Raw genomic sequence first — 26,989 nt, 5'->3', positions numbered from 1 at the left:
TAGTGTACATGGTACACAAGAAATACTGTACGTATATACGTACGTATGTAGTAAAATGTGGAACCTTACCTTTCGAGTGAGGCTATCTCCGAAAGTTGCGACAGAGGAGGACAAATGGCAGAAAATTTGTATGTACGTAGTACGTACTCTTAACTTAATGAAACATTAAAAATGTCAGGAAACATAAACTAAACTTTATGAAACACATTAACAAAACAGTAACACTTAACTTTACAAAAAAACTTAAAATTAAATTTTTTTTTATTTTACATTTTTTTTTACTTTTTTATACTGTATGTTTTTTTTTTTTTTTTTTTTTACAAAATTTGAATTTCTTCACCACCAAATGGATGCCAGTCCATTTACGGAATTTATCAAACCACCCCCGAGAAGCCTTGAAAGTCTGGGGTTGACGTCGATGTCCCTTCTCCTCCGTCGTCTTCGGCCTGGGCAATCAAATCGCCAAAAATAGCGCTGGCCTTCTGGCAGATTGCCATCTCAGTTATCGTATCGCCAGCGATTTCTTTGTCCTCAATCCTTAGAAGAAGCAGCCTCTCCATCTCATCATGCACGTGGCTCCTCTTGTTGGACAAAATAGTCACGCCCTTGGAAGGTGTAGCTGCTTTGATGGCTTCCTTCTGCTTACGGATAGTGCCTATCGACGACGGATTTCGGCCGTATTCCTTAGCGATCACACTTGACCGCATGCCAGCTTCATACTTTTTTATCATCTCCATTTTTGTCAGCATAGAAAGCAGCCTCTTCTTTCGGTGAACCTCAGCAACTTTCTTGGGACCCATGACTATACTGTACGTAATTAAGTTATGTAGTATACTAATTAAGTTCTCACACAACATGATAAAGTAGTACAACGAAATCACTAACACGAATTTACATTAACAAAACAGTAACACTTAACTTTACAAAAAAACTTAAAATTAAATTTTTTTTTTATTTTTACATTTTTTTTACTTTTTTATACTGTATGTTTTTTTTTTTTTTTTTTTTTTTTTACAAAATTTGAATTTCTTCACCACCAAATGGATGCCAGTCCATTTACGGAATTTATCAAACCACCCCCGAGAAGCCTTGAAAGTCTGGGGTTGCCGTCGATGTCCCTTCTCCTCCGTCGTCTTCGGCCTGGGCAATCAAATCGCCAAAAATAGCGCTGGCCTTCTGGCAGATTGCCATCTCAGTTATCGTATCGCCAGCGATTTCTTTGTCCTCAATCCTTAGAAGAAGCAGCCTCTCCATCTCATCATGCACGTGGCTCCTCTTGTTGGACAAAATAGTCACGCCCTTGGAAGGTGTAGCTGCTTTGATGGCTTCCTTCTGCTTACGGATAGTGCCTATCGACGACGGATTTCGGCCGTATTCCTTAGCGATCACACTTGACCGCATGCCAGCTTCATACTTTTTTATCATCTCCATTTTTGTCAGCATAGAAAGCAGCCTCTTCTTTCCGTGAACTTCAGCAACTTTCTTGGGACCCATGACTATACTGTACGTAATTAAGTTATGTAGTATACTAATTAAGTTCTCACACAACATGATAAAGTAGTACAACGAAATCACTAACACGAATTTACATTAACAAACGAAATCGTATATGTGAACGAACAAATTCCGTGTGCGTATGATAACGCTGGTGCGAAGCAGTGGCTGAAGAAGAACGCCTTTACGTAGAGCACGATGGGAGAGATGCTGACCAATAGGAGAGCGGGAGGATGGTGGCGAGTTCTGCTAACCTGTACAGTACCCATAGGCTCTAATAAAAAATATTTTTCAGCACCCTTGGAATTATTTGGATGTCTACACCTTCCTTCTCATCAGTCTGATGAGTTAGAGTGATCACTTGTTCATTGATCACTCCAGGATTTAAGATGATAGATGGTCCTAGCAGCTTCTCATTTACACAAGATTTTAACAATTGCTTTCCAGCTGCCATTTGCAATACTCTTAACATAAAAGACCATAGTATTTATACCTAGGAAAATTATATTTATTTACTGTATTTTACAAACTTCTTTCTTTAACATATTGTAATGTATAGGAGTCTCTTGTAATTGCTCTTATAGATCCAAGAAATGAGTGGGAGGGATGGAAATTGCAAATTGTGGTGGTATAGTCTTAACTTTTAATGGACGGATGCCTTCATATGAGTAGCAGTAACAGGTTTTGGGTGGTGGACAGATTCACTCATGGTGAGCATCAGTATTATGCACTATCGATTTGGGTGAATTGGGCAGGAAAGAGGTTCCATTACTTCTGTAGCCCATAAATTCACTAAAAGGAACTTAGACTGGCTAAGGTCAAGAAAGCAGGTGGCTCTTGAGTTGAGTAAATTATGATCTTGACTTCAAGGGAGCACGTACTGTCTCTCTCTCACATGACATCTTTTTATATATTTGCTCATAAATGTACCCTGAGGTTGCTGTTGGTCTTAGTTCTTATCTTTAATGAAAGTATGTCAGTTATAATTGTAATTTTGCAAGGAAAAGTGCAAGGGAGTATTAGAAAGACCATGTATAAATCCTAAAAAGTTACTGCATCTTTAATCTCAGTAAATTTACGTAAATATTTTACAACAAATGTACTTAGATTTGTTACAGATTTTAGTTCTTATCTGTTTGATATTATGTGAGCTGCAATTATAATTTTACAAAATAAAATAAAATTATTTGAAGTATTAGAAAAAACATGTATAACTTGGTAACATTTACGATTGTCTTGTAAAAGAGGCCCCACAAGGGATTGAATAGTCTTTTTTTCAACTTCTTGTGGAAGATGGGGAAAACTTTTTATCATTTTTTTCTTACACAGTGTGCATTTGCATACAGTATCTTCCTCTTTCCATTGATGTTTTTTTTTCTTATATTAGCCAACCTCAAAGTTTCCCCAGCTTGGGGTGGTGCACATGTATTTTTTTTTAGCCTGGCAAGAGTTAAGGTAGATTACCTAATAACCCTAGTCTTAACCTTGCAATTTACTCAACTTACTCCAAAACATGCTTGACCTTAAACCAAAAAAAGAAAAACAACAGTAAATACAATTTGATGCATTTTCTTCATTATAAATTAGTGGATATCTGTGAAAAGCTCATAGAGTAGGCTATAGTAAGCAGCTTCATGGCCTAGTTGTTCTAACCAAGGCTGCTGGATTGAAGTGTTTTCAGAGACCATGTTTATATTTAACTATATTACCAGCCACTTGTCTTGTATAAGTAATAAAAATTGAAAACATGTTAGTTATTGCAGTTACCAGAAATTAATGGACGTCATTTGTTTTGGGTGGTAAATTTTCTAATTAAGACAATTATTTAAAAGATCAGAGTATTGTATTGGTCATATTTATCTTGAACTAGTTAACATAAGTAAATATGTATAGATTATGAAATACTGAGTGTGTAATGATACGTATAATTGTTGTGCTTCACCCAGTCTTAGTATACAGTGCAACTTGGTAGTGAATTGGAAAGTATTCCCCAAATAGTGAATCAGTATACGTAGGCTTCTCACAAACATCCTTCACTTTAAGGGAAATGAATTGGACTGGATTATTTCCTTCTTGTTATTGTTATACATAATAGCCTATTATGTAGTATTATAGTAGTTTCATTTAAAATATTAATGACAGCATTCCTCCAACTCTGGCTGGCCTAGCTAGGTTAACCAAGACTATGAAACCTCTTATCCAGTCTAGATTCTGTCATTCTATGTAGCTTTATTTTTGTGTGATCATATTTCATTCTTTTGCAGGAACATGATGCACGTGAGCTTGAATGGGACAAAGAACGCTTAAAACAAGAAAAGGAGCGGCAAAAGAGAAAGAGACTGAAGCAGGAAAAACTGGGTGACCAAGACATGGTTGCAGAGGGTACAAGTGACCTGGAAGAATCTAATTTACCTAGTGATGAAGACTCAGTATCTTCAAAAACTACAGCAGTTGGCTCGGACATTAGTGTGAGCAAATATCAGTGTCCATGGCAAGATGGAAAAAATAATTTTTCATGGACAAAATACTTGGAGTACTGTGGGCGTTCAAAAGGACTTGCAAAAGCAGCCCCACTGAAGTTATGGCCAGAACCATTCCCATTTACAAGAAATCTCTTTAGACCAGGAATGAAATTAGAAGCAATAGACCCTGCTCATCAGGCATTGTTTTGTGTTATGACTGTGTCAGAAACTGTAGGATTTAGACTAAGACTTCACTTTGATGGATATTCAGATCAGCATGATTATTGGGTAAATGCAGACTCCCCAAATTTATTTCCAGCTGGATGGTGTGAGAAAAATGGTAGGCAATTAGAACCACCTCTTGGAGTCATTGGTTTTAATTGGAAAGCTTACTTGGAGCATTGTAAAGCTCAAGCTGCGCCAAGACATGCATTTGTGAATAAAGGACACACAACAATGATCCCTCCGAATAATTTTCGTGTTGGAATGAAATTAGAAGCTGAAGATAGGAAAAACATGTGGGTTTGTGTGGCAACAGTTGCTGATGTTCTTGATAATCGTGTTTTAATACATTTTGATGGATGGGATAAGGCATATGATGTTTGGAATGAAATGTCTTCACCGTATATTCATCCCATTGGATGGTGTGTAGCCAATAATAGGGTCCTTCATCCTCCTAATGATTATCCTAATCCTGAAAGTTTCAATTGGCATGAATACCTTCAAGAAACAAATGCCATGGCAGTTCCAGCAAGAGCGTTTAAGACGAGGCCTCGACGGGAATTTAAAGTGAATATGAAAGTTGAAGCTGTTGACAAGCGAAATCCTAGTCTTATACGTGTTGCTACAATTATTGATATCCAAGATTATCAAGCTAAAATTCATTTTGACGGTTGGGGTGATGAATATGATTATTGGGTTGATGATGATTCAAGTGACTTGCATCCTCCTTCTTGGTGTAATAAAACAGGTTATCGTCTTCAGGTTCCTCTGACACCTGAACAGCAAGCAGAATTTGTGGAGTCTGGGATTAGTTGTGGGACGCCGGGCTGTAAAGGAATTGGACATGTTAAAGGACCTATTTACACCACCCATCACACTGCCTTTGGATGTCCATACTCTTTACAAAATTTAAACAAGGATCCAGACTCTGTCATTCCAGACAGATTACATATTTCTTCAGAAAGGAAAAAGGGGAAGATGACTCCTAAAATCAGACTGGATTTACGACCAGGTCTTCCGAAAAAAGAAGGTCCAAGTGAAGTAGAAGAAGCAGAAGGTCAGAAAAAGCGTGTCAGGAAGAGGAGAAAATTTTTTGATGAACTTAGTCCACCAGAGCCCAACAGGGCGCACAAAGTCCAAAAATTGAGTATAGAGGAGACAAAACCACATGTTGTCACAAGTCTCATGCAGTCTCCTGCTGTAACTACAGACATTCCTATGATGTCGGGTACCCCGTCAACACCATCAACATCATCAAATCAACCTGTAACTAATCCTGTGCAACCTCTTACACCTTTACAGCCTCCTGATGAGCCTCCTGAGCAAGGAGTAGATATGATAGTTCATCAGTCAGTGTTTAATCCTGGTTACAATCCTCATCCTGTGGCTCCTGTGCCTCACTCGTGGGAGCGACATCGCCATCTCACAGCACCGCTTGGTGATGCCAAGAGATCTGATGTTGAAGCTTGGAATGCTGAACAGGTTCAACAGATGGTGGCAAGAATACCTGGTTGTGAAAAAGTGTCGACTGTTTTCATGAGTGAACAAATAGACGGAGAAGCTCTGCTCATGATGACTCAGAGTGACTTGGTAAGCTTATTGCATATTAAATTAGGTCCTGCCATAAAGATTATGGCTGTGATTATGTGTCTGAGAAGTTCTGTATAAAGCTCTCATTCTATTTTTGTTGTTGATTTTTTGCATAGAATGTAAAATTTGAAGTATTTGAGGTTACTGTTAATTCATTACTTTTTAGAAGTATTTTTATCTCAAATATCAAGAAGGATTATTGAGTTGGTAAGAAATTTTAAAAATTTCTTTGGGTATTTTCTTTAAGGAAATTGGGCCCCTCTCCAAATACTCCTAAGAAAAGTTATAGTAATTAGTTAACATTGTAAATAAAAGTTGTAATTATTATTGATGCAATATGTAAATAAAACCATGAGGATTCTTGACATTACCTCATGAGTTATGACATAAATTGTCTTGCAGAATTTGTTCCATCCAGTTAATTGATAATTATGCAAAGAAAACTTAATTTTTGCTCTTGATTCACAGAAGCCTTCATTGGGAAGTTCAACTGGAAATTGACAGCTATGTTACTAGTAATTTCTCAGGCCTTTTTATTTTACTTTGAAATAGAAAATTTTCAGTAAGTTAAATCGCATTTTCTAAAATTTTACGATAGCTATAACAAGTTCACTATACAACTTTAAAGGTATATCATATCACTTAGGCTTAATGTACACGTTAGGTATGCAAGTTTCTGTGACGTGCTGTGTTTCCCCTCGTTTGTACTTGAAGTGATTTCCTTCCACCTATATGGATATGCAACATTTCACTTTAAAGTTTAATATATCGTGCTAATATTACTGCAAAAAATTAGGGACTATTCAGAACATCTCAAGCATTTTAAAATAGTATAATTTTATTAAAAAATGAAGATTAGCAGGAAAGTCATATGTAAGTTATACTAAAACAGTGAATTTATACTCTACTTGGAAAGAGATCTACCAGTAAGTCTTAATTTTCAAACGAATGTTTGCTACAAAACAAAGATCTTGGAAATTCAGTGGGGTGCATCATGTGCTTGGAGAAACTCCCTGGATGATAGTCTGTTGTCAAAGCTATACAGGGTACTATTGGATTCATGCTAAATGACCGTAATGTTCCATGGCATAGCTTTTGTACCTTGGTTATGATCAACTTTGTCCTTAGGGAAGTTCATAGCTAAATTTGATGAACCCCATTTTCTGTGAATGACTGTTCTTGTCTTTTGTAATCATTATGTTTAGCTTCTAAATGAGTGCATGCCTGTCTTGTAAACATAAGTTTGAATGTTCAGTACAGTATTTTACCATACCTTCCACTTCCACTGTCATATGATGATATTAGTAAAAATAATTTTACCCTAATTACAATTTAGGCTATATGCATCAGTGAGCAAATAAGAGAAATAAATTGGGAAATTTGGTGCAGACCAAGTTGTGGTATAAATTTCGTATGTTGAGTTGACCAACCATTTCTCAAATTATGTAACTGCTGTTTAAACCTTTCTTGTGGGTTAAAGATGACTCTGTATTGAAATGTAAACAAAAGGAATAAGTTTTCGTGGTTTTGACCTCAATGAACTTTACACATGATGTAACTGAAGGCAATTTCAATATCGCCAGCTTTGATATAATCTTGGGCATATTTTCACATAAATTATATTAACAAATCTTATGCATAACTCAATACATCTTCCAGTACTGGAGATTCTGATTTTTAGTGGATAATGAGTAAGTACGTAATAGCAAGTAATACTGTAGTAATATAATAATGAAAAACAACAGCAAAGGTAATAGTACCAAATAATTATTATTAGCACTGAAGAATAGTCTTAAAGATTACATCCAAAAATTTCTTATACTAAAAGTAAGTATTTTGCTTAATAATTGGCAGGTAGTTTTTCATGTTAACTGCATTTCATGTCACTATCATAACTTGCAGCAAATATGATATATTTATACAAGCTTGCTTTGCTGTATGATTGAAAACATCCAGTGCCTTTCACTATTCTGTATCAAAAGTGGAATAACCACTGGTTCCATGCAACGTAAAAACGCCATACAAACAAAAAAGCCTGAGGAAATGGAATTATTTATTCTTACTTATACTGTACTTCTAACCATAAATTGAATTATTATTTTTATAATGTAAATAAATGCCATCATTTCCTTTACCCCACAGCATAGTTTTTGAATTTCTTTTAGAATATAGTGTAATAAAATAGTAATTGGTAATTAATGTGTTGCAGTGAACATGGAGATGAGTTCTTTCTAATGTTGTCCATGTGAGTGCCTAAGAAAAGGCATAGCTTTTTATCATCACTAGAAATTTTCAAAACTATACTTCTGAAATTTTCCTCTTTCACATTACTCATTGAGATTTATTGTGATGGAAAATGAACATACAGCAAGGATGTGAACCTCAGGAAATGTCATGGGAAATTCAGCATTTAGCAAAGCTATTTTCTTTTTTCCTTATTCTTACAAATCTGAATACTCAGAAACTAAAACAGTCTATGTACTGTATGTATTCATGTAAGTAGGTGTACAGATCTTCTGTGTATAGCATTCTATTTGATACTTGCAGTGCAAGGGGGTGGGGGTGGATACTGCTCAATGTAAACTATGTGATATATTTGTGAGCTCAAATTCCTGTAGTGTGGCCACTTACCTATTGCAAAATGAATGTACTGTTGAGATTATAGAGAAAGAACCTTACCTTATCTTAAATTGAAATGAACATTCCAGTGATCAGTGGCAGAGTTGCAATTATTTTAAGTAAAGCTACGGTGTTTCATCCATGCTAGTCATGTATTAATATTGATACAAGTGAAAACCAAGATGAAACCATCCAGATACTCTATTCAATGTTGTAAATAAATGTTGTATAACAAAAATTTGTTCCTTATCACTGTAGTGCTCCATTGTCTCCATTTTCCATTCATCAAGGCATAATACAGTCGTTGACACGCTGTTGCAAGTTGTCAGTATTTAAAACTTAAATATTTTATTTTGTATTTATATGGTAAAATGCATCGTGTTGTTTTTTTTGAAATATGGAAATGTTTCGGTTTATTTCATCGTTTGCTCTAAATTGCCAGTTTATGGTGTATTAGAAATTACAGGTGTAATGGGAAATGGACCATGATCCTGTGATTCTCAGTTTCATTGTACATATACTTTTATAGATATTGATGCTGAAAATTAAATGTTATGCTTCACAATGACTTTTATAACCAAAGGTAACAATTAAGGGAACATGAAGTAAAACCTTGATACAGTGGTATTGATGTCAGACAACACCACAGTAGTAGCTTATATAAACAAGCAAGGAGGCCTAGTTTCTCGGCAGTTACATGTGATGACAGTTCAACTTCACCAGTGGGCTATAGAGAACCTGGTAGACATCAAGGCCAGGTATATTCCGGGAAAAAGAAACATAGTGGCCGACAAGTTGAGCGCAGGGATCAGATTTCTGGGAACAGAGTGGTCCCTACACCAACAGGTAGTGGACAGGATGCTCATTTGTTGTGAGGGAAGGACCGATCATAGACCTATACGCAACCAGGTACAACAAAAAGTTGGAAGTGTATTGTTCAGTAGTCCCGGACGCAGAGGCAGTAGCAGAAGATGCGCTACAACACCCCTGGGACAATCTGGACGTGTACGCATTTCCTCCATTTTTTTGTCCTAATCCGTCAGGTTCTCGAACAGGGTAATGCAGTCTCAGAACCTCAAGATGACCCTGGTAGCCCCGTTATGGCCGAAAGCAGAGTGGTTTTCCAGACCTACTGGAACTCCTAGTAGATGTGCCAAGAGAGTTACCTCCATGGAGCAACCTTCTGTGTCAGCCTCACGTGGAGAGGTACCACCAGTCGGTGAAGTCCCTATCGCTTCACGGGTGGAGACTGTCAAGTATCTCCTCCGAGAGCGAGGGTTTTCGCAGAAAGCAGCAACTCAGATGGCAGGTAATATCAGAAAATCATCTGCAACAGTATACCAAGGAAAGTGGTCAGCATACTGTGATTGGTGTCGTAGAGGGAACGTGTCTCCACTCGGTACCACTATTCAGCAGTTAGCAGACTTTCTGATATATCTCAGAACAGAAAAACCTATGTCTGTATCTGCAGTGAAGGGGTACAGGGCGGCTCTAGCCTCAGTCTTACGAATGAAAGGAGTGGACATATCGTCTTCATGGGGAGTTGGCCATGCTGATGAGGAGCTTTGACAGTCATGCCCACCAAAAGGAGCTAAAAGCCCCAGATTGGGATCTGACCAAGGTACTGAGTAGTCTGACAAAACCCCCCTACGAACCACTAAGGCAGTCCACGGATAGGAGCCTGACCCTGAAGACAGTCTTCTTATTGGCCCTGGCTTCAACCAAAAGGGTGGGGGAGCTACATGGCCTCTCATATCTCATAAAGCACTCGAGAGGTTGGAGATCAATGGTATGTGAGTTTGTCCCAGAATTCGTGGCCAAAAATCCAACAATAGTAGACGGCAGATTCGACTCCTTTACCATACCTTCCTTGGCAGACTTTGTAGACAACGACAAAGCTGAGATGCTCCTGTGCCCCGTCAGGGCACTAAGGGAGTACTTAAAGAGAACAAGGCACCTCAGGCCGGGGTGCCAGAGGTTGTTCGTAAGTACAGGACGGAACAAGAAGGAAGTGTCCAAGAATACAATATCATTTTGGCTAAGGGAGACGATCAGAGATGCTTATACGGCAGAAGACAGAGGGTCAGATAGCCAGGTGGGAGCTAGAGCTCATGACATCAGGGGTGTGAGTGCTTCCCTGGCATTTAAGAAGAACATGTCTGTGGATAAAATTCTGAAAGCTGGTGTGTGGGAAGCGCCAAACAACTTTCACCTCATTTTATTTGAAAGATGTTGCCCATAGATCCTTGGACACCTTTTCCTTGGTCGCAGTGGTGGCGGCCCAACAAGTGATATAGTTCATCCAGTGCCCCTGGCGGGTCAGTTGGCGTCTAGTCTAAGATGAAGGTATGAAAGTAGAATGAATGGGATGACTGGTCTTTTTTTCTTTACTACTTTCTTCCTACTCCTTTAACTACGGCAATATGAAGGAGAGTACCGTCATGTGCTGGAATGGACTAGATGCAGGTGAGATGGTCAGCCATACTGTGAAGCTATCTTAGCTGATGATATACTTTTCAGTAGCAACACACCCCTTCGGATAATAGGGAAAAGAGGGGTGAAGGTGGATCCAGTTGCAAGGGACAAGAGTAAACAGTAGAATGGTATCTACACCCAGTGGGAGAAAACCAATAGATCCGCTTATATCTTTGGTCCTAGGTTCATTGTCCATTCTCTTAGAATTTCCCTATATATTCGGAAATGGATAAGGTGGCAAACTCCCAGTCAGTTGTAGAGACTTACCTCCCTCCAATAGTAAGTCTATCCTAATGTTAAGACCGAAGGTTTTGTTTCGTGTATGAACAAATACCAAATTTGTAACTAATTTGTATTTTTCATAACTAACAAACCTGAGGTCTTAACAGTTAAAGGCCCACTCGAACCACCCCTCTAGCAGTCTAAACTGGGTTAGAAATATAACTGATGGGTCACAGGTAGCCGTGGGCATTCTGGGTATACAATGCCCCCGTGACCTGGTATAGATGCCATTAGTCCCCCCTGGATCTCACCAATGTAATTTTTTAATTTCTACCGGTTTCCAGCTTGGCGCTAGTAAATCCTAATGTTAAGACCTCAGGTTTGTTAGTTATGAAAAATACAAATTAGTTTAGAAATTTGGTATATTTTTTAAAAATGATGTATTTTCATTGACTATAAATTCTGTACTTTAACATATTTCTGTAGGTTGAACATCCCATTCAGGTTTATATTGAATATTAAAACTACACTGCAATATGACAAGAAGTGCTTAGAAGAGAAGAGAAAGTCATATACAATTCAACCTTTTAAGGTAAGTTTTATTAAAAGTCTTACACCAAATGCCTATAATTTTTCAAATCTGATAATCTTTGTAGGAGGGTCGAAATGATATTACTCAATGTGTCCAAAACATGAACTGTCAATTTTTACAGAAAAAATCCTACATTTTAACAATTCTTTGTATATATTATAATCATGCTGTATGCAAAAGAAAAAATTAAATGTCTCCTTACACTATGAACTTGTCTTCAATAACTCTTTCTGCTTTGCTGCCATAAGCTTTTCTGCATCTTGCATGTGATCATCAGCTATTTCTCGAATCTGTAGGTAAAAGTAATACATTAAATGCTAGGTCTTTTGTGACATAGTATTTATATACAGTGAAACCCCCAAACTCGCTTTTTTCTCTCTGGAACATATACGTACAGTGGGCACCCCCTAATTCACGTTCTCTGGATTCGCGGACTCGCATTTGCGGATTTCTCTCTGAAACATTTCCCCCCATTATTCACGGGAAATTCACCTATTCGCGGTATTGTTCCATGAGAAATATCGACAAATTCCTTTTTTTTCTTCTTATCAATTTCATCATAAAATGCACTTTTTGTGATGAAACTATTTAAAAAACCAGGTATAAAAATTTATAATGGGTTTCCCTTGAGTCTTAACTAACAAATATAGGCCATTTTAAGCATTTTTATAGGGGTTCCAACTGTTTGTGGGTTCTAATTTTGGGTTTTTCTCGAGTTTTAACTAATAAAATAGGCAATGTTAAACTTTTATTGGGGTTTCAACTATTCACAGGTTCTAGCGATTTGCGGGAATGTCTGGTACCCGTCCCCCCCGCAAATATGGGGGAACACTAGTGTAATGTAAGTTATATTAGTTTTTTAGGTTTCCTTCACCTGGAAAAAATGTGAAAAAATTTACAGTACCTCACTAAAGGCTTTATTATCATTACAGCATACAGGCAGTCCCAGGGTTACAAAGGGGGTTCCGTTCTTGAGACGTGTTGTAAGCCAAAAATCGTTGTAAGCCGGAACATCATAAAAAATCCTAAGAAAACCTTACTTTTAATGCTTTGGGTCCATTCTAAACAATGTAAACTGCATTCTTATAGCACTTTTCATCAAAAAAACCTTCAAATATTGATTATTTTGCCTTTTTGGTGTCATATTTCTTCTGCCAGATCAGCGTTGTGGGCGTCTTAACCCTGGAACATGCGTCGTAACAATGGAAATAATTTCTGATGAATATAATTGAAAAGCGCCTTAACCTCGGAACGTCATAAGCCGAGTCTGTCATAACCCGGGGACTGCCTTATTTTGTATAAAAAAAGGAAACTTACTGCATTCTTATAATATTTACTACAGTAAGGATCCTCCTTCCTTAAAGGATTTATAGTTTTTCAATGTTCACGTCCTGAAAGGGGAAATCCAAAATCTAGAGTAGCAAGGTAATTTAGGCTGAAAAAACTCACCTTTAACTGGACATTATAAATAAGGTCTTCGGAAACCTGGCCTTCTTTATTTCGGACTTTTCGAATAAAATTATTTTGTGTGTCTCTCAACTGGTCTTTACATCGATTACATAAAGTTTTGGCACTTTTAGCCAGATTCTCTCTGTGCTCTTTGGTCACTCTGAAAGGAAAATAGTATTACAAACCAGTATTATAGCTAATCACAATTTAAAAATGTTTCCTCTTAGAGAATTCATTTATGAACTTAAGACCACTTCAGTATAAACAAGTTTCATATACTGGATAACATGCAAACATTAGGTTATGGAAATTTTAAAGGCCTTTGAAGAGGCAAAACTGGTAAATCTCTAACAGGAACTGTGGAATGACATTATCCACAATAATAGTCTAAGGAACTGCCTTACAGTTTGATAGTTACATGAAATCTACTAGTTACCTGGAAAACCAAATTTCCAGCAGGTTGATATCTAATGAATGCTGGAGGACCAGTATTTTCCTCCAACAGAACCTGGAGAATACTCTTATCAATATACAACCATGTGTGCCACAAAATAACTCATTTTAGCGGAAGTTAAATACACAAATTTTACACTTGCAAATCATCTGAATTTACTGTAGATGTATCAAAAATGCACAGTGCCTATGAAGAACTGTATTGGATAATATGCAAAGTAAAATTTTGTATTCAATTAGGACTATTATGAATGCCTGGCTCTACTTACTTTGGTACAGGAACATAAATTGTAGTTCCCTCTTGTTGTGGATTAAGGTTCATTCCTGACTCCCTGATTGCTTTGATTATTCCAACAGTTGCCTGTGGAAAAGCTGCTGCATTAATAATCAGCATCTGTGGAGATTTGCGAGAAACCTGGGCAACTTCGTTCAGTGGGTATTTATCTCCTTCTAATTCAACTGGAAGAGTTTCGATACCACCTGAAAACCTTACATTTTTAAAAACAGATATCCAAAATATGTGACAAGTTCAACTGTATTGCTTTTTTTAATCTCTTCCTACTTGGCTGTCCAACTTTCTCAAGTTCACCTTATTGCAATTTTCACCATATTTATCCAACTTACTCATGCTGATTTTGTTCCAATTTTCACTTTATAAGTAGAAATATGACTTGATGGTCTTGTTAAATTAAATAATAATAATTAACTGATGCTGCAACCTGTTTACTCTCTGATACTGAGCTTTATAATTCCTCTGTATTGATATATCTTCATAACAGAAAACAATACTGCGAAATTAGAATGTGTACTGATCTGGGAACTGACATGACATTCATATTCTCTACTTAAAAGAAAAAGTTTGGTAAAATCATAGTACACTGAGATTACAGTATTAACTAAAAAGTAAAAATATTCACCCACCAATGACATAAAAAAGTATAGTACTTATATTATAATGTTCTACTTAAAAAAAAAGACATTTTAAAACATAATTGTAAAAAAGAGTAATGGGAGATTTCAAAGGGTAAAAAATACTCTAATACCAAAGTATTTATGGTAACATAAGGTTTCAAACAAAAAAAATATCTCGATGCTTGACTGCCTTACACAGAGTTTAATTTCAATACTGTGTCCAAACAAATAAAAACTAACCAAGGAAAAGATACTTCAGTACAGTATATGTACTGTATTCATGCAACAACATGATGCTCAAAGGTTTGAAATCTTACCAATGGCAGTCCTCAGAGTGAGATTCTTTATGTACTCTTCTTTCAGCTTTTCTATTATGTTGGCAAACTGTTCTCTTAGCTGAGATACATTAACCACTTCTGTCATTTCTTCATCTGAAACATGAACCTTGCTTTGTTTTCCTGGAAACAATGAATAATGAGAGTTATAATAAGGACTTTTTATTCATGTGATACACACTATATTATAATAGTACATGTTTTGATGTCATATATCCCCTATAAAACTAAAAAATTTTCACTGTTCCTAGATGTACAAACAATAATCTGCACTGTTCCTAGATATACAAACCAGAGGTCTTTTATACAGACATACCTTTGGCAAAATTTGGTCTGGCCATTGAAGCTTGGTAACAATGTATAGCTCACAGCGTGCAAGTTCAAGGCGGTTAGGGTACTACTAGCTCACTCAACTGTTGAAATTCAGTCTATCTGGACACGTTTCATGTAATAGTAATAGGGCATATGTGTACCCTTAGTCATCGTGGATAGGTTTCATAAAATCTGGACACTTGGTACCTATGAGAAAAAGCTGACTCTCCTTGTTGAAGCTCCAGAAAGGCTTCAGCAGCATGACAAAAGTCTAGGACACAATCTTCTCTCTTGAGAAGAATCGAAAGACATACATATGGTCAAGAGTTTGCACTTGGACCTCCATGTTAACCATGGCTTCTGTGGTAAGCTCAAATGAGTGTGAGCTCATGCCATCATCTTTCTTCAGTAGAGAGCAACATTCATGTAAAGCTTGGCCAGATTCTTGTGAGAGAACTTCTTCCAAAGCCTCTTAGCCTTCCTACAGAGGATGAGGAGGAAGAAGTTTTATTTTTCCCTCCTGCAACTTCCAGGGAGGTGGTCAAGGCTTGTAGCAGATGAAGTCCAAGACTACCTTCAGCAGGCAGAGAAATCATGAGGGTTTCTCCAACACAAACACCAACAGCATCGAAATGGTTAAATGCACTGACCTCACAAGTAAAAGCAGCAGCATAGCCCCCAGCCAATGCTTAATGATTCCCAGCCCCCCAAAATTAAAAGGCAGCAAACAATAGGTTCCTCTGATCGCCAAGGGTAGGCCTCATTGTTTTGGGGCACTTTATCAACTCCTTAGTCATTTCTGAAGCAATCAGCATTAAAGACACGGGCATTCACAGTTCACAAGCATATGCAAGTATCTCATGGGGGGAGACCAATACCCCTACTGGGGCAACCACAAGCAGAGTTTACATCATAACTCCTGGTTATGAATGGATGGAAAGCCTGAACAGTATTGGATGAACAGGTGATAAATTAAGCATAAAAATTTTAAAAACAATCACCAACAGATAAAAAACTTGAAAGACGAGGCTCCAACAGCTGTGAAGATGCATTTGCAAAAGTCCGTCAGCAAAAGTCTATCATCAAAGAAAAATGACTGGATTTCTGATAAGTGGGAATGGGCAGTACCCTGTCACACGATCCCCTTCCAAAATTAACTGGCTTGTCACTGAGGTTCAACAACTGTTTTCAGCCAGTAACAGGATTACTGCTAAATAAAAAATGACAGTTTGTATTCTCGTACAAACAAATGTATATTGTAAGTTGAAAGCTATAGAGTACATAAATATACTTACTGTATTTACTTTAAAGAAATTCTTAAATATCTAAATTTCTCAGACTAAAAACGAACTCTTTTCTAACTGTACAATATTTTAAACTATGTATCAATACCTGTACCATAATGCATCTGTCTTTAAAAGAAAAAAAAAAATTGGGCTTTCTTGAAAAATTTGGTTTGGCACTAGTAAATTGTACAAGAGAACAAATCTAGAGAATGATGATTTCTGAGAAAGTAAAGAGACAGCAATCTTAATTAGTACCTTTACATGGAAATGCCACCAGTGGCATGTGGTTACCTAATTTCTATCAACTGAAAATTTCAGCATTTTTACATACAGGAAACAATGAAAAATATTTAATAAATATAAGTGAATAATGACACAAACAGTGAATATTTAACATCACTCTTACCTTCATGGAAGACTCTTGTTAGCATATGGAAGATGGAGAGAAGGGGAGAAGGAGGAGGAGAGGTTATTGTTTAGAAGGGAAGTCCCCCTCCAGAAGGATTTCAGGTATCAAGACCTATCTGGGGTTACTTCCCCTCTTTGATTTTTACTGGCACTAGGACCAGCTTGAGAATCACTGGACCCCTGTTGCACAACAAAATTGTCCAGAGACATTTGTTTCTGGGGTCTCTAAAATTCGCCTAAAGTGGTACACAGCATTGTCATTAAAGATGTTGGAGACACAGATTACAACACCTTTGTTGGGATGATAATTTTCCACAAAATCTTTTACATCATTCCTCCACTTTGCAAACATGTCTTTAATCACTGAAGTAGGCACATTATGTGATGCCCGTTCTTTTTCTGAATTTTTCAAACTAGCCTCTGCTGGCCTTAGATTCACTAACAGTAGCACTTGTAGGCATTTTCTTACTATGATTGGCATGCAACACCCTACAACACTTTGCTACGAGTTCTTTCTTAAATTCTGTAGTTTCCTGCCATTTTTGCAGAAGGGCTGCCGCTTGGAACTTTCTTTGCCCCTTTTATGGCTTATTTAGCAGTTGCACTTGAAAAACAGTGAACACAAAAGCAGAGTGGGTCACGAGAATGAGAGAACATGGGATGCTTTGTTTGGGCGCTCGGTATGGGCCTAGTCATGTGGTGGGCATTTCCGAGTGTACGAAATCCAAGGAAGCATACGAAAACCAAGACAAAATTTTGTCAGAAAAAGTCTACAAAAACCAAATCCCACGAAAACTGAGGTTCCACTGTATATGGTTTTTATTAAGAACAATTTCTGTTCAGGTTAATGTTATGTTAGGCACACTTTCAACTATTAGAAGATATGTTTAATTAAGAACTGTGAAAAATGAAATGGAATAAAAGAAAAATAGCATGGCTGACTTGGTCCTGGTAACCTTAGCAGTTCTTGGCTTGCTCTCAAGGGAAGCAAGTACTGCATTATGATCTGACTCCAACAGCCTTAATAATAACCTAGATAATTTTGAAGTACGTTGTCACATCATACTGCATTGCATAACACTAAATTGTAACGTAGCATAAATAGTTTAATCAGGACCATGAACTTTACCTCTGCTGGAGGTATGGACGACACACCATTGGTATCTGATAATCTGCAGGCTGTCTTTATTTGTATTGAAGAGTGATCCACGTACTTTTCTCAACAACACTGCATATCATATGTATTATATACTATTAGTTATGATCACAGCATCATATTTCAAGGCTCATAGAGGTCACTTAAAGGATGTGCTTTCAAAAGAGATGAAAATTGGAGCAGGGTTAAATTTAAGAGGTTAGACAACTTAATAGACAGAGGCAAAGGGAACACGGATAGTCTAAATTGGATAGGAATGAAGCCAGGTTTAAATGATGCTGCAAAGAACCTTTGGTACCAGTAAGTGTCTTACAAAGCACACTGTCAGGAGTGCTCCTCTAAAGAGAACAACTTGAAGTAAGATCTGCATTAAAAATACCCACCTTTTCCCTTTTTGTCTTTGCCCTTGGCATAATATCGCACTTGGCATTGGAAAGTGATACTAGGAAAGGCCCTTGTAATGTTTGCTTCATGTTGGCTTAAGACTGTGAGCTGCCTGTTTTCCCCCGGGGAGAGACTTGATGCAGGAAGACATCCAAGCATTCTACTTAAGTACGAAGAAACTTGGTAGCTATACATTCTGCTAACAGGTGCACTCCTTAACCAGAACATTATGCAGCCTCTCCTGTAAAGAAACAAATTGTTAAGCTTTACCAATAACACAGATTAACCATTTGAGATTCTAATAACATTATACGATGTCATCTGTAAAAATAAAATGTAAGACTATCTGTAAATATTTTGCTGTTGGGTAGCACTGGGAAATGTAATTTACCTTTATCTCCTAACTTCCCATTTTCTTATATGTCATAACTGGAATAAATAGCATTAATTTATAAATCACCTGAAAGAAAATCTATGGTATTTCTTTTTTTTATTTTGTAAAAAGAATGTATAAATTGTATATATAGAAATTGAAAATTATTATTACAAAAAGTAGGGAAGTAATTTTAAATTTTTATCTATATATACAACAATAAGCTTAAAAAATCACAGTAGATGCACGTGACTTCATAAATAAGCGAATCCCACAGGAAAATGATAGTCAGAAATCTAAGCGCTTTCGTCTTTACTAAGACATTGTCAAGGAGCTAATGAAATACAATTGGAGAGAAAGGTCTCAGGTACACAACAAGATCAAGAATACCGGATGGGTAATTGTCAAAAGGGTAAAAATTAAAAGAGATAATCCAAGATTATCGGATATCACATGGTCACAAACCTAAACAGATTTGACCCTAACCGAAATTACAAAGTATCTTTACAGTCCAAAACATGTAAAAACTGAATATATTAATTTTGTTGTTTATATTTATCTACAACTTTTTTCATTATGAAAGCATCAAGTTTAAATAAACCAAGACTTAAATTTAGAACATTTCTATTATTTGTCTTGATGAAACAAGATTCAATGATATTCCTTTTAACTGTGTCATTACATGGGATTAAGGCTCTTGCTTGACTCCAGTTAATAGGATGGTCTAAATCTCTCATATGTATGAATAATGCATTCGATATTTGCCCAGTTCTCACAGAATATTGATGCTGTTTGAGACGTTGTGAAAGAGATTTACCGGTCTGTCCGTAATAGACTTTATCACACTTTTTGCAGGGAATTTCATATATGCAGCCTGGAAGATCTTTAGGAGAATTTTTGATTACTAAACTCTTGACATTAATATTACTGAAAACATTTATGTTAAAAAGCTTTAAAATTCTAGGAATATCTAAAAACCTTTCATCATAGGGTAATTTTAGAATGTTATGCTTACTAAATTCAAGTTTGTCATTAGTTGAATAACATTTTATTCAACTAATGACAAACTTGAATTTAGTAAGCATAACATTCTAAAATTACCCTATGATGAAAGGTTTTTAGATATTCCTAGAATTTTAAAGCTTTTTAACATACTAAATGTTGTTTTCAGTAATATTAATGTCAAGAGCTTAGTAATAAAAAATTCTCCTAAAGATCTTCCAGGCTGCATATATGAAATTCCTTGCAAAAATTGTGATAAAGTCTATTACAGACAGACCGGTAAGTCTCTTTCACAACGTCTCAAAGAGCATCAATATTCTGTGAGAACTGGGCAAATATCGAATGCATTATTCGTACATATGAGAGATTTAGACCATCCTATTAACTGGAGTCAAGCATGAGCCTTAATCCCATGTAATGACACAGTTAAAAGGAATATACTAATTGAATCTTGTTTCATCAAGTCAAATAATAGAAATGTTCTAAATTTAAGACTTGGTTTATTTAAACTTGATGCTTTCATAATGAAAAAAGTTGTAGATAAATATAAGCAACAAAATTAATATATTCAGTTTTTACATGTTTTGGACTGTAAAGATACTTTGTAATTTCGGTTAAGGTCAAATCTGTTTAGGTTTGTGACCGTGTGATATCTGATAATCCTGGATTATGTCTTTTAATCTACCCTTTTGACAATTAACCATCTGGTATTCTGATCTTGTTGTGTACCTGAGACCTTTCTCTCCAATTGTATTTCATTAGCTCCTTGACAATGTCTTAGTAAAGACGAAAGCGCTTGGATTTCTGACTATCATTTTCCTGTGGGATTCGCTTATACAACAATAAATTAATATTATTTGGTTCCAAGATGAGACCAAAACCATAAATTTTTGTTGAAAAAACAAGTACTATGTGTACCTAAGATCTGATTTCTGCTAAGGTGCAGAAATCAACAAAGCAGTGCTTTACCACAGAGGAGTGCTTGACACATCAAAAATTTTGGAGGGATAGGGTCTTATAGGTACTGAACTCTGTACTATTACACAGTAGCTAGTATTTCCTCTATTCTACATAAATTGTACAATAGGTATAGGAATTATTCATATTTTTGTGACAAACATAACATTCATAGCATACATGGAAACATAGGGAAATATTTTCAGGTCAAAAATGCAATAATGGCCTAATAGGTAGTTAGAATGCAGAGTGAAGGGTTACATTTGACTTGGGGATTGGGGGATGAGTCTGTTTGTTTGTTTGTATGGTGTTTTTACGTTGCATGGAACCAGTGGTTATTCAGCAATGGGACCAACGGCTTTACATGATTTCCGAACCACGTCGAGAGTGAACTTCTATCACCAGAAATACACATCTTTCACTTCTCAATGGAATGGCCGAGAATCGAACCTGCGACCACCGAGGTGAGAAGCAAACACCAAACCAACCACGCCACTGAGGCGCTTGGGGGATGAGTTTCCAACCCCTCCATGGTAGGGAAAGGTGTCCAAGGTTAGGTTAGGTAAAGGTAATCCTGGTTAAGTCATATACCTACTACTATAGTATTCTCAGAATTACCCTAGGTACCTAGTACCTAGGTATACCTAGTAGCTATTCCTCATGAAATACCTAGGGAGCTAAGTAGGCATATTACAGTAGCACTTGCCTCTTACTCTAAATTTGTTCCAAGAAAACTGTACCACCAAAGGCAACCCTTGTATGGTTCCTTGTACAACATGCTTGCTTAATCTCTTTTTATACCTAGGTATGAACCGGTAGTCTAAACGACAAAAAGAAGCTTAGCGAGCGTCAACACCCAAATTTGCGACAGACCTAAGCATGGATTAGGCTATGACTACAAAGCATCCATGAAAGGTGCAGATCATTTAATATTAATAATGACTTACAGTTTAACTACGTAGCCAAAGTATGGCACTTTAATCAACAAGGTAACACCTGTTATTACAACCCAAAACTCTTCAATTCTGTTCTTAGAATTGAGAAGAAGAGGTATTATGTTTTCATGGGACGGTTTCCTATAATTCTTAGTAGAGAAAAATAAATTATATAAAAAAATCAGCTCAGTATACAGTGTTTAATCATTCACTTTTTTATATGAAAATTATTGAATCTTTTTAATTATAATTCTAATAAATTTAGTACACCTAGATCTATATCTGACATTTTAAGCCTTATAGAACAAGCCATTGTTTGGTCCTCTGAAATAGTTTTGTACGTAAATAAAAGTTGAAGTTTGTTAGCTAAGTTCAGATCATGTGTGTTTGTTAGCAAAGAACAGTCAAAGGTGAGAGGCTAGCGATAAGTAGTAGTATTCCAGGTTTATATCTTAACATTAACGGGAAGCATTTAGCTAGGCCATTATTAAAAAAAATTAGCCTACGAGTGTTTATAGGTACTAGCTAGCTAGCTGTTAGGTAGGTACCTAGCCTAGTAGGTATAGTACTAATGTTCGACCATTTAGCCCTAAGTACCTAGGCTTGGGCCAAACCTCTCGTTTCAGTCTAGTCTAGTAGTTAGGGATTAGGTAGTATTCCTCTGACCGGGAATGACCTGCCAATTGATACCAAAGATTAGGGTATCAGGAACCCGCATACCCAGCTTTTTACATCAAAAAAGGGTGTTGCGCGGCTTAGCCAACTAAACTGTAATCTACCCATAGGTAGGTAGTAGGTAATGCTTAAAATTTCCAAACTTGGTATTTCTACAGAAGCAGTCCGCATGGACTGCAAGGAACGTAACTGCGGATACGATTTCCACTAGGGATTGGGGCTTCCAATGTATGTTGCCGTGTTTAGTACTGGTCCCTGGGGGTTAGCTAATTACAGTCGTCCGAATAAATATTACTAAAAATTCTTGTTCAGTAGGTAAAACTGCATAGAAAAACCGCAACTGCCATAGTCTAGGCCGCCGCGGATAAGTACCCTAGATCTACCCCAAACTTAAATTGGTACCTAGGGTAAAACACCGAATATCCGGCCCCTACCTAGTGTGACTATCTTTCCAAAAATGTACTTTAACACTTCCTGTAACCCAGGATAGACAGTAGTCAAGAACCAGCGTTCATCGAAGCACCACCTCGAGACCTCTACTTTCCTCCCGAAGTACCAAGTTTTTTTCTCCTACCTAGCTAGTAGGCTACCTACCTAGCTAAGTCACAAAATAAGGCCATAGCTAATATCCTATTTTTGGGAATGTGGTTCCACTATGGTAGAGGCCTACCATTCGGCATTTTACCCTATTTCTAAGCAACAGCTCTGCACAGACTAGGCTAGGTAGCCTATTACCTTGTACGTATTACCTTGGAAATTGATTTCGCCTACCTACTAGGGTAAAGCACCACTGTGTGGACAGGTGGACACCTGTACTGCTGCATGGTCACTTTATCAAAAAATAACTTTAGCACTTCCAGTATCTTGAATTAGACAGTCATAACCCAACCAGCTTGGAAGCAACATCTCGAGACCTCTACTTTCCTCTTGAAGTACTAAGTGTATTCTCCCAAGTCACAAAATAATGCCATAATTTCCAGTTAAACAGAAGTTAATTATTTCACATCCATACAATTATAAATTTTAAAAAAAAAGTCAAAATAGTGCTAGCAAAAAAGTCCATTTATTTTTTGTCATAAACAATTCACTAACCCGTCGTATGCTCGACTCGTAGATTCTGGCTGCCAGACACACAAAATTATTCCTGCCTTAAACAAACTCACGTATTTTAAGTTGAATTTGGAGAAAATTAAAAATAAAATATGTAAAATTACAATCAAATAAGCACTGTTGAATTTCATTTGTGGTGGCAGTAAGGATAAAACCCACCAATGGCAAGGTGAAAATGTATTTCAGTTCAAAGCATGATTGCGGGAATAAGACGTTCGATCTTTTCACTAATATTGGCAACAAAATGTTGTTTTGTTGTGCTAATTACAACTGCAATATTGAGTAAAAGCAGTAAACGTTCTATAGATACACAAATAATTGTTCAAGTGAAGGCTGGGAAGGACGTGTCCGCCAGTGTAAGCCTGGTGTCTGCGAGACGATACCACGTTATATTGGATTAAAAAACTGCCTTGAAAACATATTTTACTAAGACCTCACATGCTCAGTAAGCAACCAAAATATTGTTGGAAAAATAAACTTACAAATTAATACTCGATGTGGAGTTCTTGTAGAGTTCTACTTTGAAAAGTCCTTTCTAAGGAGATTTAGGAATCCATCTTTTAAATGGTTATTTATGGCAGCACGAAGATATTGTATTTTAGTCTAATATAATTTTGTTCCAACACGTTATACAAACCATCGGTCCATTACATAACGAATTACTATTCAGCACTAGCTGGAACCGTCGTAAGATGGTTGGGAGTCCCGCCCGACTGGATGTAAACATTCCATTTTGCTTTCGACCACCGTCGGGTGAAGACGTGTGCTTGCCTCTCTGCCCGCCTCTGTCGTGAGATTGTTTACAAGCTTACCTTGACTTTCAACCTGTTTTCTTGAATACTAGTGTGATTGACTGTAAGTACTTATTATTTTTTTGTTATTGTGGCATTGCATCGCTGAAATCATCATGCAGTCCCATGATTCAGAGAAGCCCTCATGCCCCCCATCCAACCGGAGAGTGTGCCCTGGAGTGGGAGGCCGAAAGTGTGGGGCTTTTAGGACCAGTGATGTTGTGGACCCCCATCCTCTGTGCACAAGGTGCCAAGGGCGGGAATGCTTTCGTAATTTAACTTGTGTTTGTTGTGTCTTATGGTCGGAGGAGCAGTGGGAGCTGTATGAAAAGAGGCCGCCAAGGTTCGCTCTCTCTTGGCACCTTTGGTGACAGATACGTCATCTTCTTTTCTCCCTCCTCGTCAGCTCCCGCACATGGCTCTCTCCCCTTCGGGGGACGTGTCTCTCTCCGCCTCTTCATTCGATCTGTCAAGTGCAGAGGAGGGAGGGCGATATTCTGACCTTGAGTTGTACTCTGGGTCGTCTGTCCGCTCAGGGGAGGATCCTTCCCCCGCTGAGCAAACAGAAACCCCCCCCTCCCCACCCAAATGTTGCTTCCTCAGGTGTGTCTGCCTCTGCAGGTGGGGACCTTCAGATGTGGCGCTCATTGAGTCTTCCGGGCACTCCGAGTATTCAAGGGCTCATCCATCATCTTGCTGCATCCCCGGTCACTCAGGGAGTGGAGATGAGGACAACTATAACTGTGTCGACCCCAGATTATGCAGCTCTGCCTCACCTGGTATATACCCAGCACGTGACAATGGTCACCCCCTTGGCTGCAGTACAAGCTTCGTTGCCTTACGTGCCCCAGAGGGAGTTGGTACCACCTTCACCTGGTTTTGCTGTCCTCGCTCCTCCCCCTGACTTCGGGTGCCTGCAGAGCTCGCCCTTAGATCGCCCACCTGTTGCTGTCGCCGTAACTGCTGCCCCTGTTCCTGCCCGTGGAAGTGCTGCTGCTCCTGCAGGTCCTTCTGGCTAGGTGGAGTTGGGTCCCATTGCCACACAACCGCCCCAGCTTCAGCCTGGATGGGAGACCTGTCAGCTGTTCTGAGGAAGTTGGTGAAGAGGAAGTCCAAGAAGAAGAGGAAGGTGTCGTCGTCGTGTTCTCCGTCTTCATCTTTGTTGTCGTCTTCTACCGTCTCTTCCCCTTCAACTTCCAAGGCCCCCCAGCCGAGGAAGAAGAAGGTGGCCTCGCCCAACAGAAGAATTTTTGCACCGAGACTTCTAAGGGTCTGTCTCGCTCTGGTGGGACAGGTGGGTCTTCTACTGGTCCTCCCATTCCTCCAGGAACGGGGCCCGTCTCTCCTTCCTCAGGGAAGAGGAAAACAGGGACCTTGGAGGTACCAGCCACCGCTGGTACCTCCACGCCCGGCTCCAGAGGTTCCACCTCCGGACCGGGAACCGTCTCGGCCGTTCGCTTGCAAGCGTCACTGAGTGTATGGTCACCTACCAGTTATCATGCAGCCAAGGCCTAGACAGCTGAGTACGCTCACCGTCAGGACCCAGGCATGAAGCGGAAGGATGGTAAGAGTTGCTCGGGTGACTCTCGCCAGACCGGCGATCGCTCGCGTAGCGATCGTCCGGTACCCAGGGTTGACGTGACAGTCCCACTAGACCGTTCACGTGTCGAGGCTGGGAAGAGGTCTCCCAGGTCACCAGGAACAGCCTCGGCTGCTTCTGGGACTGTGGCATGTCATGAGGACGGTACTCGCTCTCACCGCACCGCGTTAGTGGATGCGACCAGTCACCCGACTGTCGCTCCCACCGGGACCAGATGGCTCGCATGGCTGGTAGCAGCTCCCCTGACGCTACCGTACTCTGTCCAGCATTTCTTCGCTGGGAGACCTCTGGTCCAGACCTGCAGCTCGATCACCACCGCGGGTTGGTGATCGCCTGCAGTCCTCACAGCTGGTAGGCAGGGTAGAAGCATCAGGTCTTCCTCACCTGTCCCTTCAACTTCCTCGGACTACACCAGGAGGAGCGAGGCAAACTGGAGTGACTGTGAGGAGTGTGTTCCTTATGGTCTGGCCACGAGAGCCTATGAGCCTGGTTTGGTCTTGGGAGCAAACAGATCGTACGTTCAAGTGGTTGGAGGAGACCACAAGGGGTCTGGTGAGGTTCTTCCTCATGAAGGAAGAGTGTCTCTGGAAGTGATCGGCCTGGATGGATCTGACGGTCCATCGCCTCAGGACACGATCACCCCCAAGATACAGAGGTCCTTTGCAGAGGTCATTGCGCTGATTCGTCAGCACAACGACCTCGGGGAAGGATAGGTGGTTGCTCCCTCTGACCATCCATTGAGGTTAGAGTCGTTCTGGGGTCCTAAGAAGGAACCCAGAGTGATGGTGGGGCTACCCTGGTCTTCCTTGGCCGACGGAGTGCTGGACCAAGTGAACGCCCGGGCAAGAGGCCTCACTCAGGGCCAGCAGGTCAGACAAGCTGCTTCCCCCTCCTCTGCCTCTTCAGCGGCGTTTCCATGTGCCTTCAGCAGACCCGTTGCCGACTAAGCAGGTTGATCCGGAGCTAGCTCGCCTAACTCCGGGAGTGCCTCTTCAACACCTGCTGTCAGAGAACCTCTGGTTCAGTGTCTAGGTTTCTATCTGGTTCCGAAGGCTCTAATCCTTACATTATAATATGGATGAGAGGCTTCATGCCAAATTAAGTATTCAAGCTATTTTGAAGTGATTGGCAGTTATAAAACATGTTTTGAAAAACTAATGTTGGTTTTTTGTATG

At 38.8% G+C, this 26,989-nt stretch overlaps 3 protein-coding genes across 7 annotated transcripts in view; 2 read left to right on the top strand and 1 right to left on the bottom strand.

Moving 5' to 3' along the window:
* The window catches only part of LOC135198459 (lethal(3)malignant brain tumor-like protein 3), a 32,958-nt gene extending 24,006 nt beyond the window's left edge, over window positions 1–8,952 (top strand). For all 5 annotated transcript variants that reach the window (XM_064226024.1, XM_064226022.1, XM_064226021.1 and 2 more), the window contains one exon: window positions 3,759–8,952. In XM_064226024.1, the coding sequence (XP_064082094.1) occupies window positions 3,759–5,846 (2,088 nt within the window). In that variant the 3' untranslated portion in view covers window positions 5,847–8,952. The remainder of the gene's footprint in view (window positions 1–3,758) is intronic.
* Window positions 8,953–11,657: 2,705 nt separating this feature from the next.
* LOC135198458 (ribosome-recycling factor, mitochondrial-like) lies at window positions 11,658–21,747 on the bottom strand. Its single transcript, XM_064226019.1, has 6 exons — window positions 21,651–21,747; window positions 18,371–18,612; window positions 14,808–14,948; window positions 13,848–14,058; window positions 13,126–13,285; window positions 11,658–11,966 (listed from the first exon to the last, which is right to left on the bottom strand). Exons 2-6 carry the CDS (start codon window positions 18,597–18,599, stop codon window positions 11,880–11,882), a joined length of 828 nt encoding a protein of 275 aa, XP_064082089.1. The 5' UTR covers window positions 18,600–18,612; window positions 21,651–21,747; the 3' UTR covers window positions 11,658–11,879.
* Window positions 21,748–21,934: 187 nt separating this feature from the next.
* Window positions 21,935–26,989, top strand: part of LOC135198456 (protein broad-minded-like) — a 38,423-nt gene continuing 33,368 nt past the window's right edge. The window contains 1 exon segment of the mRNA XM_064226018.1: window positions 21,935–22,048. The gene's annotated coding sequence lies outside the window, so the exon portion shown is untranslated.

The sequence above is a fragment of the Macrobrachium nipponense genome, chromosome 22 (genome assembly GCF_015104395.2).
Source record: "Macrobrachium nipponense isolate FS-2020 chromosome 22, ASM1510439v2, whole genome shotgun sequence".
Taxonomy (NCBI): Eukaryota; Metazoa; Arthropoda; class Malacostraca; order Decapoda; family Palaemonidae; genus Macrobrachium; species Macrobrachium nipponense.
Note: the sequence above shows the minus strand (reverse complement) of the source record. Positions and strands in the feature narration are given on the sequence as shown.